Below are 15,391 nucleotides of genomic sequence, written 5' to 3' on the forward strand. Positions count from 1 at the left end.
AAGTTGTTGGGTAGGCAATGGGGCAAAATGTTCTTATTCATACTATCTCTTCTTCAACTGCTGATAGCTGATACATTTGCTCGGTAGGCTGCATGAGCCCCGTGTGCCATGCAGTCTATCGTGTCTAGAAAAACTACAGTACTTCACTACACACTTTTTTTATGCTGTTTAGGCTATTGTAGAGGCATATGCTGTCAGTGAATGAAGGCCCATGTTTCTGGTTTTATTGCAGCTGTAATTGTGCACAGATTGCGCTTTTGGAAGTTCATTTTTTGTGTCATGTTTTATGCCTTGAGGGCTGGGCGATATGGAGAAAATCAAATATCACGATATTTTTGACCAAATACCTCAATATCGATACCGCAACGATATTGTAGTGTTGACTATTGGTGCTTTCACAAAATATTTATACAATAAGATTTGTGATAAATAATCATCAGTAATGTGGATATAATGACTAAGTGGGTAAAGGCAAATAATAGAACAGTTACATCAGTCTGGTAGGTTCAGAGCATTACATCACTTTACTGTAATGCAGCCTTTAAAACCAGGATAATACAACACTTATGCCATATTACGATATTACGATATCCAAAATCTAAGACGATATCTAGTCTCATATCACGGTATTGATATAATATCGATTGCCCAGCTCTACCTTGAATGCTGAGGATGTGGTATGTTATATGTTATGAAGTATTGAGGCACGTATTTTAATGACTTAAATCTGTCAAAAAATAATAAAGTGGAATGTCATTTAAGTTGTGTGTTCTCTCTCTTGCAGGTTCCAGCATCCTTGACCGAGCAAATGAAAATCCCCCCAGCAAAGGTGACACATCGCTTTCATTCACATTTTGTGTGTTTTTCATTTACAGCCTTATCTGCAAGCAATCTCTATGAAATAACTTCACTGTGTGTAAATGGAAAATGTATTTAGTATTAGTGCTGTCAGTTAAACGTGTTATTATGATATTATATATTAACGGCGTCAATTTTTTTATCGCAAGATTAACGTTCTTTTTGGCACAGCAAACTTTGTAGTTTTTTTCACATGCTGTTGCTAAAACTAGTAACGTTAGAAAAACTACAACACCACACCGGATCTAGCTAGACCGGAAACACAACAACAGGCACGCCGCACACACTTGTTTGGGCTTGGGAGCCGGCCAAAGAGTAGTAGGCTGAATGGAAAGTTTACTTTTAAAAAGTTGCCAAATGGTTCCATTGACAAGACCAAAGTGACCTGTGTGTTTTGTCGTTGTGAACTGAGCTATCATCGCAGCACGTCCAGTCTGAAATACCACTTGATGGCCGAGCACACAGCTGATGACCAAGCACACAGCTGATGACCAAGCACACAGCTGATGCCAATTCTCTCTTTCATTCACATTTCGTGTGTTTTTTGTTTACAGCCTTATCTTCAAACAATCTCTTTGAAATAACTTCACTGTGTGTAAATGGAAAATGTATTTAATATACCTTTTCTCAGTTTAATATTTAATAATTGTATTGAAGTCTGTACTCAATTTGGCTTTTGCTCGAGGAATTAGTTTCAGTTGCGTGAACATTATCATAATCTATGTATTTGTTTGTGATGCATTCAGACACATTGCATAACATTTTTAACCAAAAAACATATATAATGAAATATTTACTTACTTACTTACTACTTACTACACAAATCTCGCTAAATTTCTAGAGAATGTATGCATTTCAAAAGCCACTGTTTAAAAAGAAGGCTCAAAGCTCTGTGGGGAAATTTGTTAGAAGAAAAAATAAAATGTTGTGCTTGTATTAAATATCATTTTTACCTCACACATATTTGCGTAGCTGTGTAATCTGATGTTGAGATGTTTTGCCTCCTCTGTTTGTCTTTTAGGCTGAGAAAATCGCTTCCCAGATGATCACTGAAGGACGCATGAATGGCTTCATCGACCAGATAGACAGCATTGTACACTTTGAGAGTGAGTTGACAGCCAGCGTGTTTTCACATTTGATAGATAGAACTTCCACACAACACGAATGCAAACACAATATTGCCCATGATGGGAAATTGCAAAATGCTTAAACAAGAATAAACTCTTAATGTTTTAATGCTAATGGCTGACACTGTCATTTTGGAAACCGAAACAAAAAGTAATTGAAAAGACTATTGTAGCATTTAGGCACATTGTCCGATTGTAAAAACAAAGTTGAAGGTACTTGTGGGCACTGACAGATATCAGCATTGTGATAGATACTCTGAAGCTTCACTTGAAGCTTATTCATTAAATTATTACCATCATTGTAGTAAGTGCGAGTTAAGTTCATTTGTACACCACATTTAAACACAGCTTAAGATGACCAAGTGCTAAAAGAACTTTAAAATGAAATTAAAAAGTACAACACACACAAATATATTTGTCAACAATAACTGATATGGGACAAAGCACAGAATATATACATGACAATAGATTGAAAAATGAATTGGCCAAAAAAGGCAAGTGAATAAAAATGTGTCTTTAGTCCTGCTTTACTACTGTTATTAACGAGCTAACGCTAGCTTGTCATGCTAGTCAGCTTGATAACGAGTAAACACCACACCACTGGAGGGACGTTACGTTCCTCACTTCAAAACGGAACAAAAGTAGGATTCTGTAGTGACTTTACCCTGCTGTTGAACTCCCTTCCTCCTCATCAACCCGGCCACACAATTGCAGACTATTTTAATATTCGATTAATCAGTTTGAGTCCTTTTTTTAATGAAAGGAAAAAGTAAAAATTCTCTGATTCCTGCTTATAAATGTGAATATGTTCTAGTTTCTTCTCTCCTCTGTGACAGTAAACTAAAGATCTTTGAGTTGTGGAGAAAACAAGACATTTGAGGACGTCGTCTTGGGCTTTTGGAAACACTGATCCACATTTTTTTTTTTACCATTTTCTGAAATTTTATAGACCAATGAGCTAATCGATGAATCGAAACAATAATCAACAGATTAATCAACAATGACAGTAATCGTCAGTTGCAGCCCTAATCCTACTTCACTGTTTCTAAGCACAGACAAGACAGTCTAGTCGTTATGATGCATACTTGCCTGAACATGCAGAAACATGGCCATATTGTTGGGGCATTTTTATTTATGCATTGACAGAATTGTTCATAGAATATTTTTTCCTTTGATCATGTAAAGTTATATCATTTGTCTTTTTTATATTGTGATACTTGAATCAATAACTAACTAATAACTAACTAACCAACAATCTGCGTCCAGTAGGGGGCTGCCTCTTCATACTGGAATGACAACAAACGGCATAAAGCAACTTCTCGCTTATGGAACTGGGCAGAGCTGTGATAGACCGGGCATTAAAAGTCACACATAGAGTTTGAACAAGTAGGCCTACATTTGTTGTTCACATGTCATAAAATGCAAATGTTTGATTTTTCTTCCCTTTTTTATCTCTGGCAGCCCGTGAAGCCCTTCCTACCTGGGACAAACAGATCCAGTCTCTGTGTTTCCAAGTCAACAACCTCCTAGAAAAGATCCGTTCGGCTGCTCCAGAGTGGGCGGCACAGGCTATGGAAACCCAGATGACCCAGTAAACATCCCCACCCCTCCAGAAGAAAAAAAAATCCCCTAAACTGTTCTCTCCTCAGCCTGTCCTAAAGTGATGTCTCCCTGCTCAAAAACGTCACCACTTCAGTCCCAGTAATGGAAGAGTCCAAGGAGAAGCCTCTGGTATCACCATCACTTGTTTGAATTTTCAGAGAACACTTGTTTTATTACTTTTGCCCACAACTGAAACAAGTTTGATGTTTCTCAATATTTCCGATCTGTATCTGACATAGATGTATTCACAGGGGGATTACAATGTAACGTTTAGGTGTGGCTTTATATTATTTACTTGTTATGTTAAACATTCGGATGTGATTTAATTCAGATAGTTGACATGTAATAGGGTCAAAAAGAAGTGAAACATGCGGGGGAACAACTGGTGTCTTGAAGCTTATTTTGCGTTCCAACACATTGTTCTGTGTTTAACTAAACATAATGACACAGCAATGTCTGTCAAGTTGATTTATGGCGTCATGTAAAACTTTCTCGGTCCACACATGGAATTTCAGCAACGAGAATTAAATTCAAAGCGGAGAGAAATTGTTCAACATCATGGTCGTGTCATTTCAGTTTTTTGTGCTTTAGAAATAATTAATTTGAATGTTATACATTTTAAATCAGCATTTACGAGAAAGTCATGAAATCCGCTTTCTGAGTTTCCAGGAGCTTTTTCTTTTTTTGGGCATTTCTGCCTTTTAATAGAGAGGAATGCTGAGATATGAAAGGGGAGAGAGAGGGGGAAGACATGCACCTTTTGCGACGAGGAATAAACCTCTGCATATGTGCACCCGCTCTACCAACTGAGCTAACCGGCCACAAGCGAGGTCCTCTTTTAACTACCATATTTTTGTTTGGTTGACCTGTGAGAAAATAATTGTGCATTTTGGACTCTTATTAATTGTGTGGGAAATTCCTCACCAAACATTTCAATCCTATTTTCCTATACAGTAGGTGCACCCTTTCATCATCCATTATTATGATCCAAAACATTGTTCTTAAATCAAAACTTACATGTGCAATTTTGTTTAACAATACACATTTAATATCGTATATCACAGCTGTAAATAATGGGGCTAGAGTTGTTTAATACCTTTACTAACAACTTCCTTGAAGACACCAAAACCAACAATGACTTTATCATGCTGTAAGTATTGTTATTGTAGCCACTACCTGATACCTGGTAGCGTATGCCTCCATGCCATAATTCTTACTTCAGACTTGTAACTAGAAAAGCACAGGTGTGCTACTTGATAACTTATTTATGACTTGTTTCCATGATGGTGTGCCAACAATGGTAACATGCTCAATTCAATTCAATTTTATTTATAGTATCAAATCATAACAAGAGTTATCTCAAGACACTTTACAGATAGAGTAGGTCTAGACCACACTCTATACTTTACAGAGACCCAACAATTCCAGTAATTCTCCCAAGAGCAAGCATTTAGTGCGACAGTGGTGAGGAAAAACTCCCTTTTAGGACTTCACCGGACAACCGTAAAGAACTGATATGTATCAGGAAAAAAGTGTTTGGCATACATGCTAACATTTGCTTATCAGCACTAAACAAAATACAGCTGAGGGTCAGTTTTGCAATTCAAATAAATTTTGGCTAATGAAAAGATATTCTCACAGCTCAAAACAAGAAACTAACACCCTCAAACAGCAATAGATAATGCCAGACTGTTGTGCAATATCCAAGCAGGAAAAAAACAAGGGACTAATTCAATTTATTTATTTATTTAAAGAACACCTTTAAACACACGGAATCCACATCCTGTCAACTGCAAAGGACAGCACAGATAAAACTTTTAAAACATTATTTTATAACTGTAACCATAAATCATGACGCTGTTTTCTACTCCCAGGTTGTGTCCCGGGCAGCTGACTAATGTTTAAAAGACTGGAAGAGATGAACGTCATTTCCCTCAGAGGATTGTAGCTGATAAGAAAAAAAAGAAAAAAAGACAAAGGATAGTCAATTTACAACTCTGCTAAAAGTTAAATGACGCTGTATGCCACTTCATAAACATCTTTAGCGAGAATGGTCTGGATCATTTCAACCGCTCCACAAACACAAAGATATTATGACGTGTTATGTGTGAGGAATGTCTAAATAAGTTGTTGATGTTTTGGAGCCGTTAGAAGACGCTTCAGAAAATGCCTTGCTCCTTCCTGCGGTCGATATCTGTCTTCAGTTGGTAGATGGTACAGCATGGACAGCAGACGTCCAGCATAAAGTCATTACACACTGACCCCTGGAAGCACAAATATTAGTATTAGTAGATTAGTAGTAGTAGATTTCTATTGGATGGGGGTGAGCTTCACACACACAGTACAGTGACATTTAACAGTATCACAGCTGTGGTTTTCAACCTGGGGGTTGGGGCCCCTCAAAAGGAGACGTGAGAAGAATCTAGCTTGGCAAGTAAGCCGAGCAGAACTTTCACACAATGGTGCTTTAAAGGTGCTCTAAGCGATGTTGGGTGACGGCACTTCTTGTTGACGTTCAAAGTATTTTCAAACAAAACGAGGCTAGCTCGCCCCTCCCTCCTCCTCATCCCGTCCCCTCTCCCTCCCTTCCGTGCTGCCGCGCACTAACCCCCCCAACTCCCACCCCCAAATCCTTCTTGTCGGTTATTGGCTGTAACACTGGAAGACTGTTTGGTGGTGCAGGTTGGCGCAGTTAGTTTTAGGGCGTTTTCACACATGAAAGTCCGAGCCAAGGTCCGGACCAAGGTTCATGTTTTTGTTACATTGTATACATTTGATCCGGTAAGTTTTGGTTTCACACTGCAGTTATGCAAGCGCACTAAAGATCTAAACGTGACAAAACTACGTCCTGCCGTCATCACATATGTGAGCTGCGTCTCCAGATACTTATAATTGATTGGTTTGTAGATGGGCTTCCCCGTCCTCTAGTATCTCTCTCTGTGTCGGAGGTTTTTCAGCTGACTGCTGCTCTCCCCTTCTGCCGCGGCTCTTTTTGTTTTGTTGTCATGTTGAGAAGCAAGACACGGAAACTTTCTTCCTGGAGCATTTATTCAGAGACAAACGGAAACCTACACTGTACATTTACTACCACTTAACAAGTAAACTGCTGATGTATTCTCTGCTCTGATAGCCGACAGCTGTCTGCTCTGAGCGCATTCACCGTTACTCTCTCATGTACACATAAGCACCGAGCTATTCCTTAAAGGAGCTTCCCCGGTAACAGAAGGAGAGCCTGCCAGAGCTTCTTGTATTTGGTCCGAAAGTCCGAACCATCCAAAAAATGCTTTCACACTATAAACGAACCGGACCATGGTTCAGTTTGGTCCGGACCGAGACCACCTCTTTTTATCGGACTAAAATTTGGTCTTTTGATCCGGACCGTGGTCCGGGGGAGGTTTCACACCTGTAATTTTGGTTCGGATCAAACTGAAAAGTCCGAAAGCCCGGACCAAATGAGGTATGTGTGAAAACGCCCTTAGTTGCCGTTTGTGGAGCCTGGGCTGTCTACAGAGACCATGTTTTACAGTGTGTTCAGAGGACAGGCAGCTAGCGGATAATGAGGAGATGTTTGCTGTATGTGACAAAAAATGCTGTAGCCTAAAAAACGCTCAACATCGCTTAGAGCACCTTTAAGATAAATGATAACATCAGCATGCAAACATGCTTACATTCAAATCCATCCTTTCTGTGAAGCCTCGTCTATCATGGCTAAAAACACAGAACTACATTTATTTTTTGGACATTTTTCTTTGTCTTTTCCTATATTTTGATACTATATTACTGTACCTCTTCAGGCCTCTACAAACTATTGAAATGAAAGTGTCTCAAAATGACTCGGAAGTCAAATGTTTTGGCACTTATACTCAACTTTGACTTATTGTAAAGTGTTACCATTGTCACATTAGACCGTTTACTTAGCTAAAGGATCTGAGTACTTCTACCACTGCATGTGACGTGGGACCAAGCATCTTAAAACCTCTCCTCTTGTTCCGCAGTATACCCGTACAAGTGTTTTAACCACAACTAAAGGTAGGACTATCATACTCAGTGTTACATGACAATAACGTTGCTGTTTTCCTACATTGTCCAAATTGAGTCCTATAGTCAGCCAGCTTTTTATATCCATTTAAACTTACTCTGATGTTGTATTTGGTCCTGTAGACGCTGCGGATCGCCGTACTATGACCACACAGGAAGAACTCGTTCATGTTGCTGGCGATGCTCCAGCCGATGCACCAGTAGCAGAGCACACCATAGCAGCCTGTATTGAGAAAAATACAACATATACAATACATCTTTCATGTCTTAACTGTGTGCATATTTAAATCAGATTTACCAGAAAGGATGGAGTACTACTCACAAGTTCCACAGTCCTTGCAGACATCAAACAGGCCTGTCTGGAAGTCCGAGGGTGCATAGCTGCCTGGTTGGTTGGTCACAGCCATGATCAGATCAATACTCTGTTGGATAACAAAAAAAGAGCTTGTCACTGATCTTCTTATCACTTTTCTTAACCTTCCTGTTGTCCTCGGGTCAAATTTCACCCATTTTACAAAGTTTCTAATGTTTCTTTCAAACAGATTGTCGAAGAAAAACAACCTGGATGGTTCCATACAACGCTCAGTTCACTACTTTAACAAAATGTGGGTGTTTAATTCAAATTTATAGCATTTAAGAAAACAAAATGTTGAAAAAATTGGGGTTGTATCCGATTCCGTGGTCTGTCCCGGGACCATGGTCTCTGGCAGGGACCAGTGGTTACTGCCACTAGGGGCGCTAGAGACACTGGTCGCGACCAGCTCATCAGTGGTCTGCCCTGTGGTCTGTGATGCGGCTTTAGTATTTTCTCCCCTTTCCTGTCGTTTTGGCAGCACTGTTAGCTGCATAAATGTCAGACATCATAATCTTTTGTCTATAAAATACACTATATCAGATATATTATGATTATTATTGTTATTATTATTGATTATGAAGATCCGTGTGGTCAGGACCAGCTGGTCTCTGGCACAGACCAGTGGTCACAACCACTAGGGGCGCTAAAGACACTGGTCGTGACCAGTGGCACAGCGGCCATGACCAGCTTCTTACTGGCACAAATAGTCCAGGCAAAGTAGCGTTTTATGACAGACTAATTGTAAAAGATTTTTTTGCAGCTTAGATCATTTCTATGAGGTGTCCAGAACAACATACTAAAAGTCCTAAGAAATCCTAGTTGAGGAAATATATGTTAAATTCTCATCGATCCGAGATGTGTGCCAGTAAGGCCAGACAACAATACACCCCAATGGGGCTATTTTTTTCCTTTACTCCTATCAAAATAAAACTTTACACAATGAAAGTACCCATGAAAAGTAAAAATGTTTGTATTACAAGTTTCTTTGAAAATGAATTTAAATATGCAAATGAGCTATACACTAATCAAATATGCCCAAAATACACCCAAATGGGCTTAATTTTTTTCCTTTACTCCTACCACAATAAAATTTTACATGGTAAAAGTATACATGAAAAGTAACTTTTTTGTATTACAAGTTTCTTTTGAAATTAATTTGAATATGCACATGAGCTCCACACTTATTGAATGTCCTAATTTGCAATGGCAGAAACACCATTCATATGTATGACAAATACATCGGCCCAGTCTTCATCCAATCATCCTACTGCCAATGGGTGATGGCAATGCTGCTTTTAGACTGGCCTCTAACCTGAAAACTGCCTGGCTTGGTAGTACCTGCCAGGGGTATAACCCCCGCCGGTATAGTCTTCAGGGTCACGGAGGCACACAAGCCTCCCCATCACGACAAGGTAGCAAAATGTAATCTCACCACGTTACTAATGACTAAGATGGCTATTCTGACTTTCTTCTGATGTTATCTGTGGGGGAATGTCATTAGGTAAGGCTTGTTTGCAAATGAAAAAAAAGAATTTAGAAAGCAACTGGATGCAAGATTGTGCAATCAATTCTTAAGGTCAATATAAGTCTTTTTGTGGCAAGTGACCCAGGGAAGTGTGGCAAGTGACTTCAAATTTATCGTGTTTATGCATAGGTTAGCTTACTGAATGGACATGAATGTGTTAGTAATTTGGCCCCTGTTTTTTCTACTTGTGACTTTATGGCTCCTTGGCCCTAAGTCAATTAGGCCTAGTGTACTAAAGATTCCTATTGTTATCTTATTTTGACACTTTCTTTCTACACTTACCTCACTTCCTGTAGCTCATTTCCTTTCCTCCCCTGTCTTCACAACTGATTGGCTTTTCTTTCTTTCTTTTTTATGATTTATTGGCGGTTGGCAAACCAACTTAAAAGGTGCATTACCGCCACCAACTGGACTGGAGTGTGAACGAGAGATATATGCAGAAAACTAAATCCTCTTTACCAAATCAATTTCTCGGAGAAACTTCATAATACAGTGATATACCTTGCCGGCTGGCGTCCCCAAAAGCCCTGACAAAGAAAATGCATGGTGATCTGCCTTACGAAGTGTCTGAAAAAGGTGCTCTCTCTGGGTGTCGTATTCCTTGCAATGAATTAGAACATGCTCAACAGTTTCTGGCTGATGACAGTATATGCAGTTTCCATTAGAATGTTTGCCTATCTTATATAATGAATAGTTAAGACCTGTATGTCCAATTCTAAGACGAGTAATGATACTTTCTTCCCGACGTTTAAAGCCCACCTTCCTCCCATCACCAACACCGCTTTGTATATTGTAAAGATGTCTTCCTGTTTCACTAATGTCCCAGTACTCCTGCCAGGTTGTTTGTGCATATGTCCTGATGAATGATTTAACTTCCGCTTTGCTCATTGGGACCTGTAGGTCTACATATGTAAACTTAAGTGCTTGTTTGGCCAGAATATCCACCTTCTCATTTCCCTCCACACCAGCATGGGCAGGAACCCAAATGAAAGTTGTAAATAAACCCTTAATTTTCATTCTGTACAATACAATAAATATTTCATTGATGATATCTGTTCTAGATGATGATCTGCCTGTTCTAATGCTAGAAAGTGCAGAAAAACTATCGGATGCAATAACAGTTTTGGGTAATCCCTTCTCCTCTATCCACTGTAATGCCAGTAACACTGCCATCAACTCTGTAGTGTATACTGATAAATGATCAGATAACCTTTTCTTTATTGATGTATCATTCACCGGGATATACACTGCTGCACCTACACACCCTTTTTCTGGATCTTTAGAGCCATCTGTGAAAATGAAAACAGAGTCTGATAAATTCTTTTTAACATAATTCTGGACTATGCGCCATACTGGAAGAAGTTCTGACTTATTCTTCAGTTCCTGATGTATGCTAAGATCTACACTTGGCAAGGGGAATAACCATGGAGGAATGGATGAGAGTGAAACAGTAGGACTATATTGTAATTGACCTAATCCAATGCTCATTGCTTTAGCATCACCAATCCATCCAAAGCTAAAGAAATCTGACTCGTTGTGTTCCCAGCAATCCATTAAAATTCCCTTTGCAGGATGCGAATCACAATGTCCCTGGAGATTAACCCAGTATGCCAGCAATAACTTGACCCGTCTTATTCTCAAAGGCATCTCCCCCATTTCCACCTGCATCGCTGAAACTGGAGATGTTTTAAAAGACCCACTACAAATCCTCAGAGCTTGAGCTTGTAAGACATCCAACTTCTTGAGATGACATTCTGCTGCTGACATGAAAGCTATACAACCATAATCTAAAACTGGTCTCATGAGAGCCCAATATATATTTTGAAGAGATGATCTGTTTGCTCCCCACTCCTGTCCAGCCAAACAACGGAGTACATTGATAACCTTTTTACATTTAATCTGAATCTTTCCTATATGCATTTTCCATGTGAGCTTTTCATCAAACCATACACCCAGAAATCTAATTGCTTTTACTTGTTCAAGAGTTTGACCATACAGTTTTACCGTCATGGGTGCCATTTTACGCCGTCTAGAAAAACAGATCACCTGAGTTTTTGCCACAGACAGTCTGAATCCCCATCTATTTGTCCATCCCTCCACCTGAGCTACAGCATCCTGTACCTTTTTATTTACAAATGCCACATTGCGGCCTCTTATCCACAAAGCCCCATCATCCGCATACAAAGACCTTCCCACACCTTGATCAACATGACAAAATACATCGTTTATCATAATGTTGAAAAGCAATGGGCTACAAACGCTCCCTTGCGGGGTACCATTCTCCACCTCATAAACACTGGAGTATTCTGCACCTACTCTAACTTGTATTTTCCTCTCACATAAAAAATTCAAAACCCAATTATATACTCTACCACCAATTCCCAAGGATTTCAACTTAATAAGCAGTCCTTCTTTCCAGAGCATATCATAAGCCTTTTCCACATCAAAGAATACAGCAATCACTACTTCCTTATTGGTCTGTGCTTTCCTAATTTCGGATTCCAAGCACAACACTGAATCCATTGTATTTCGACCTTTACGGAACCCACTTTGATATGGAGAAAAAAGAGCTTTACTTTCTAGGAAATACGTTAACCTTTCAGTAACCATTCTTTCCATGATTTTACATAAATGTGATGTTAAGGCAATAGGTCTATAACTAGATGGATCTGAGGGGTCTTTCCCTGGTTTTAGAATGGGCACTATTATCGCCTGTTTCCACAATGATGGAAGTTGACCGATTTCCCAAACCCTGTTAAAAAGTTCTAACACTTTGGCTAGTGAGTTCTCTGTCATATGTTCCAACATTTTATAACACACACCATCCTTCCCAGGAGTGGTTTGACGAGCACCAAAAACTGCTCTTTTCAACTCAAACATACTAAAAGGCAAGTCTAATGGATCTCTTGACTCTACAGCTGCATCCACTATTCTGGGATTCTCCATTAGTGTTCTGTTTCTACACTGCCTGATCTCCTCTGAAAGATTATCTGAACTATGCACTTTCCTAAATGTTTGAGCAAAAAGCTCAGCCTTCTCCAAATTGTTGACAGCCATTTTGTCCCCACTAACCAAAACTGGAATTCCATAATTCCCACGGATCCCCCCCATTCTCCTAATCATTCCCCAGACATCTGACAACTGTACTTCTCTTCCAATACTATTGCAGTACAGCCTCCAACATGAGCGTTTTTGATTCCTAATTGTTCTCCTTACTACAGCCAGGGCCCTTTTATATTCAACCAAAGTTTCCAAAGAATGGAGTTTTTTGAGTTGCTTAAATGCTTTATTTCTGCTTTTTATGGCTTCCCTACATTCACTATTCCACCAGGGTATGTTCTTGTTCCGTCTAGCTCCTACACTTACTGGAATGTTTCCTTTAGCTGATTGTATTATTACCTTAACTATATCACCATTAAACTTGTTTATATCCACCTGATTCCCCACTTGAAGTATTCCAAAAAGGTTTGAACTTTCGTCTTGGAAAGCATCCCAATTAGCATTTCCTAATTTCCACCTAGGAATGCACTTTACCTTTTCAAACAGAATCTTAGTACCAACTTCAGTCCTCACAGGATAGTGATCACTACCCACTGTCGTATGCCTCACCACATTCCACGTACATATACCTGCTAATGCACTGGATACAAAAGTTAGATCAAGTGCTGTTTCAGTATTTTGCGTGCTATTATATCTTGTACCTTCCCCAGTATTAATACAGACTAAACCGTGCTCATCAACAAATTCTTCAATAACTGCACCATTTGCATCTGTTCTAGTACTACCCCACAGTGAGTTATGAGAATTAAAATCCCCACACCATACTACCCTATCTTGCAAAGATCCCCCAACATCCTCTAAAATATCTCGACTTAATTGCCCACATGGATTATAATAATTTATTATACCTATAGGGCCTCTTTCTGCCCATATCTTGATCCCAATTGCTTCATGACCTTTGCTCACATGAACAACTTTATAACTCATACCAGTCTGTATGAACGTTGCAACTCCTCCCCCTCTTCCAGTTTCCCTATCTTTTCTTACTGCAGTATATCCCTTTACAACAAAATTCAGCTGTGTTTTCAGCCATGTCTCTTGTACACAAATCACATTAGGTTTATCTTTCAAATTATCTATATACTTCTTGAACTCTTGACCATTCGCTATTAAGCTTCTTGCATTCCACTGAAGTACAACTAACACCATTAGGAAGTGCCAGCCCATCCCTGAGAAACTGGTACATCATCATTAAGAATATCTTTAACCTTTTCCCAGGGAAACCCTGTCACATCAAGGTACTTTTCAGCTGACTTGACAATTATTTTGATCCTTTCATTTCTGCTATTTGTCTGTGCTGAACAGTTGATTATCTCTGCCATAAACAGAACAAAATCCTGTTCACCCACAATCAAAGTGTCCTCTTTCAACTTATCACAACTGATACACTTTCCTGCATCTTTATTCTTATTATCAGTTTGCCTTGTGACTTGCTTGTCTCCTGAAACCCTTTTCGCTGCCTCAGCATAACTAATTCCCTGGGTAACTCTGACTCGCTGCGCCTCTTCTGCTTTCTTACTAACCTCACATCCACGGTACGCTGAACTATGTTCCCCTCCACAATTGCAGCACTTCAGCTTTGCCCCCTCTTCACATTTGCCGTATTCATGATCTCCACCACATCTGCCACATCTCTGTTTTCCCTTGCACACCGCCGCGACATGTCCAAATCTCTGACACTTAAAACATCGTAGGGGTGGGGGGACATACGGCCTCACATCATAGCACATATATCCTATGAACACCTTATCCGGAAGCCTTTCTACATCAAAGATGATCAGAACCGATAGACTATCTGTTTTAATCCCATTCCGACTAGCTTTCAGACGTCTGACCTCACTTACTTTTACATTCGTTATATTACCTTTGATGTCATCGTCTGATATCCTTACCGGAATCCCTGTCACAACTCCCCGTACCAACTTTCTACTTTTAAACGCAGAACACTGCACTTTCTTATCGTCTACTATACTCATCCGGATTGCTTTCCCTAGTTGTACACCATCTTTACACATGATTAACATTGCTCCATTTCTCAATACCTTGGCGCTCCGTACCTCCCCAATTTCCTTAGCGATGGCTCTGGTTAACTTAATTGGATTCCATGCACCAAACGAAGCACCCTCCTGCATAAGTTTGACTAACACCTTAAACTCATCTCTACTTCTTTCTGCTACATTTGCTCTACGCACGCAATCATTATCACTATCATCCGATTTAGCATTCTTACTCTTTTTGCGTTTATTTTTCCTAACTACATCCCAATCTCCAGTTTCAAAACTCCCGCCACCACCTTCATCCATCTCCAACCCGCTTCCTACTCCGTCACTTCCCTCTGCCATCTCTCGCCCAGTCACAGTCCAGTGTTCGCCAAAGAACACCTGCGTCCACCCTGGTCTCAAACTTGCGCCCGACCATTGCCCTGATTGGCTTTTGTTTCCACCCTAATTACCTGATTGAGTTCACCTGGTCACTCCTTATTTAAAGACTGCCCTCCCTCCCAGTCAGTGTTTTCTACACCTTCACATGGGGCGGCAGCTGGTAAGATGAGTTTTACTTTGCACCTTATTTCTTGATAACCTGTCTATTTGAATGACAGATTTAATGTATCTAATTACTTTATGATGAACATGTCAGAATATTGACTTTAAGTTTTAATTTCTATTTATTTCTTCCTAGATCCTCCAACCCATGTGTGTCTGTCCTGTTCTGTTATGTTATCCATTATCATTTGCCTCACCACGTTTGTTGAATAAATCTTCATTGAATGGACTGAACTTCTCTGAGGCTTTTCCTATGCATTCTGACCGATGCCCCATGACGATG

The 15,391-nt window shown here is 39.7% G+C and overlaps 1 protein-coding gene and 2 long non-coding RNA genes across 3 annotated transcripts in view; 2 read left to right on the plus strand and 1 right to left on the minus strand.

Moving 5' to 3' along the window:
- Positions 1 to 808: 808 nt before the first annotated feature.
- LOC116051066 lies at positions 809 to 4,141 on the plus strand. Its single transcript, XR_004105253.1, has 3 exons — positions 809 to 829; positions 1,880 to 1,964; positions 3,447 to 4,141. It is a non-coding gene; the product is annotated as an uncharacterized LOC116051066 (long non-coding RNA).
- Positions 4,142 to 5,415: 1,274 nt separating this feature from the next.
- The window catches only part of LOC116050997 (placenta-specific gene 8 protein-like), a 13,517-nt gene continuing 3,541 nt past the window's right edge, over positions 5,416 to 15,391 (minus strand). Inside the window, exons 2-5 of the mRNA XM_035991864.1 lie at positions 7,948 to 8,047; positions 7,724 to 7,848; positions 5,746 to 5,851; positions 5,416 to 5,538 (exon numbers count right to left, since the gene is read on the minus strand). Coding sequence (XP_035847757.1) covers positions 5,747 to 5,851; positions 7,724 to 7,848; positions 7,948 to 8,032 — 315 coding nt within the window. The 5' untranslated portion in view covers positions 8,033 to 8,047 and the 3' untranslated portion in view covers positions 5,416 to 5,538; position 5,746. The remainder of the gene's footprint in view (positions 5,539 to 5,745; positions 5,852 to 7,723; positions 7,849 to 7,947; positions 8,048 to 15,391) is intronic.
- Positions 14,994 to 15,342, plus strand: LOC116051000. Its single transcript, XR_004895105.1, has 2 exons — positions 14,994 to 15,106; positions 15,245 to 15,342. It is a non-coding gene; the product is annotated as an uncharacterized LOC116051000 (long non-coding RNA).

This window comes from Sander lucioperca, chromosome 14, assembly GCF_008315115.2.
Source record: "Sander lucioperca isolate FBNREF2018 chromosome 14, SLUC_FBN_1.2, whole genome shotgun sequence".
NCBI lineage: Eukaryota > Metazoa > Chordata > Actinopteri > Perciformes > Percidae > Sander > Sander lucioperca.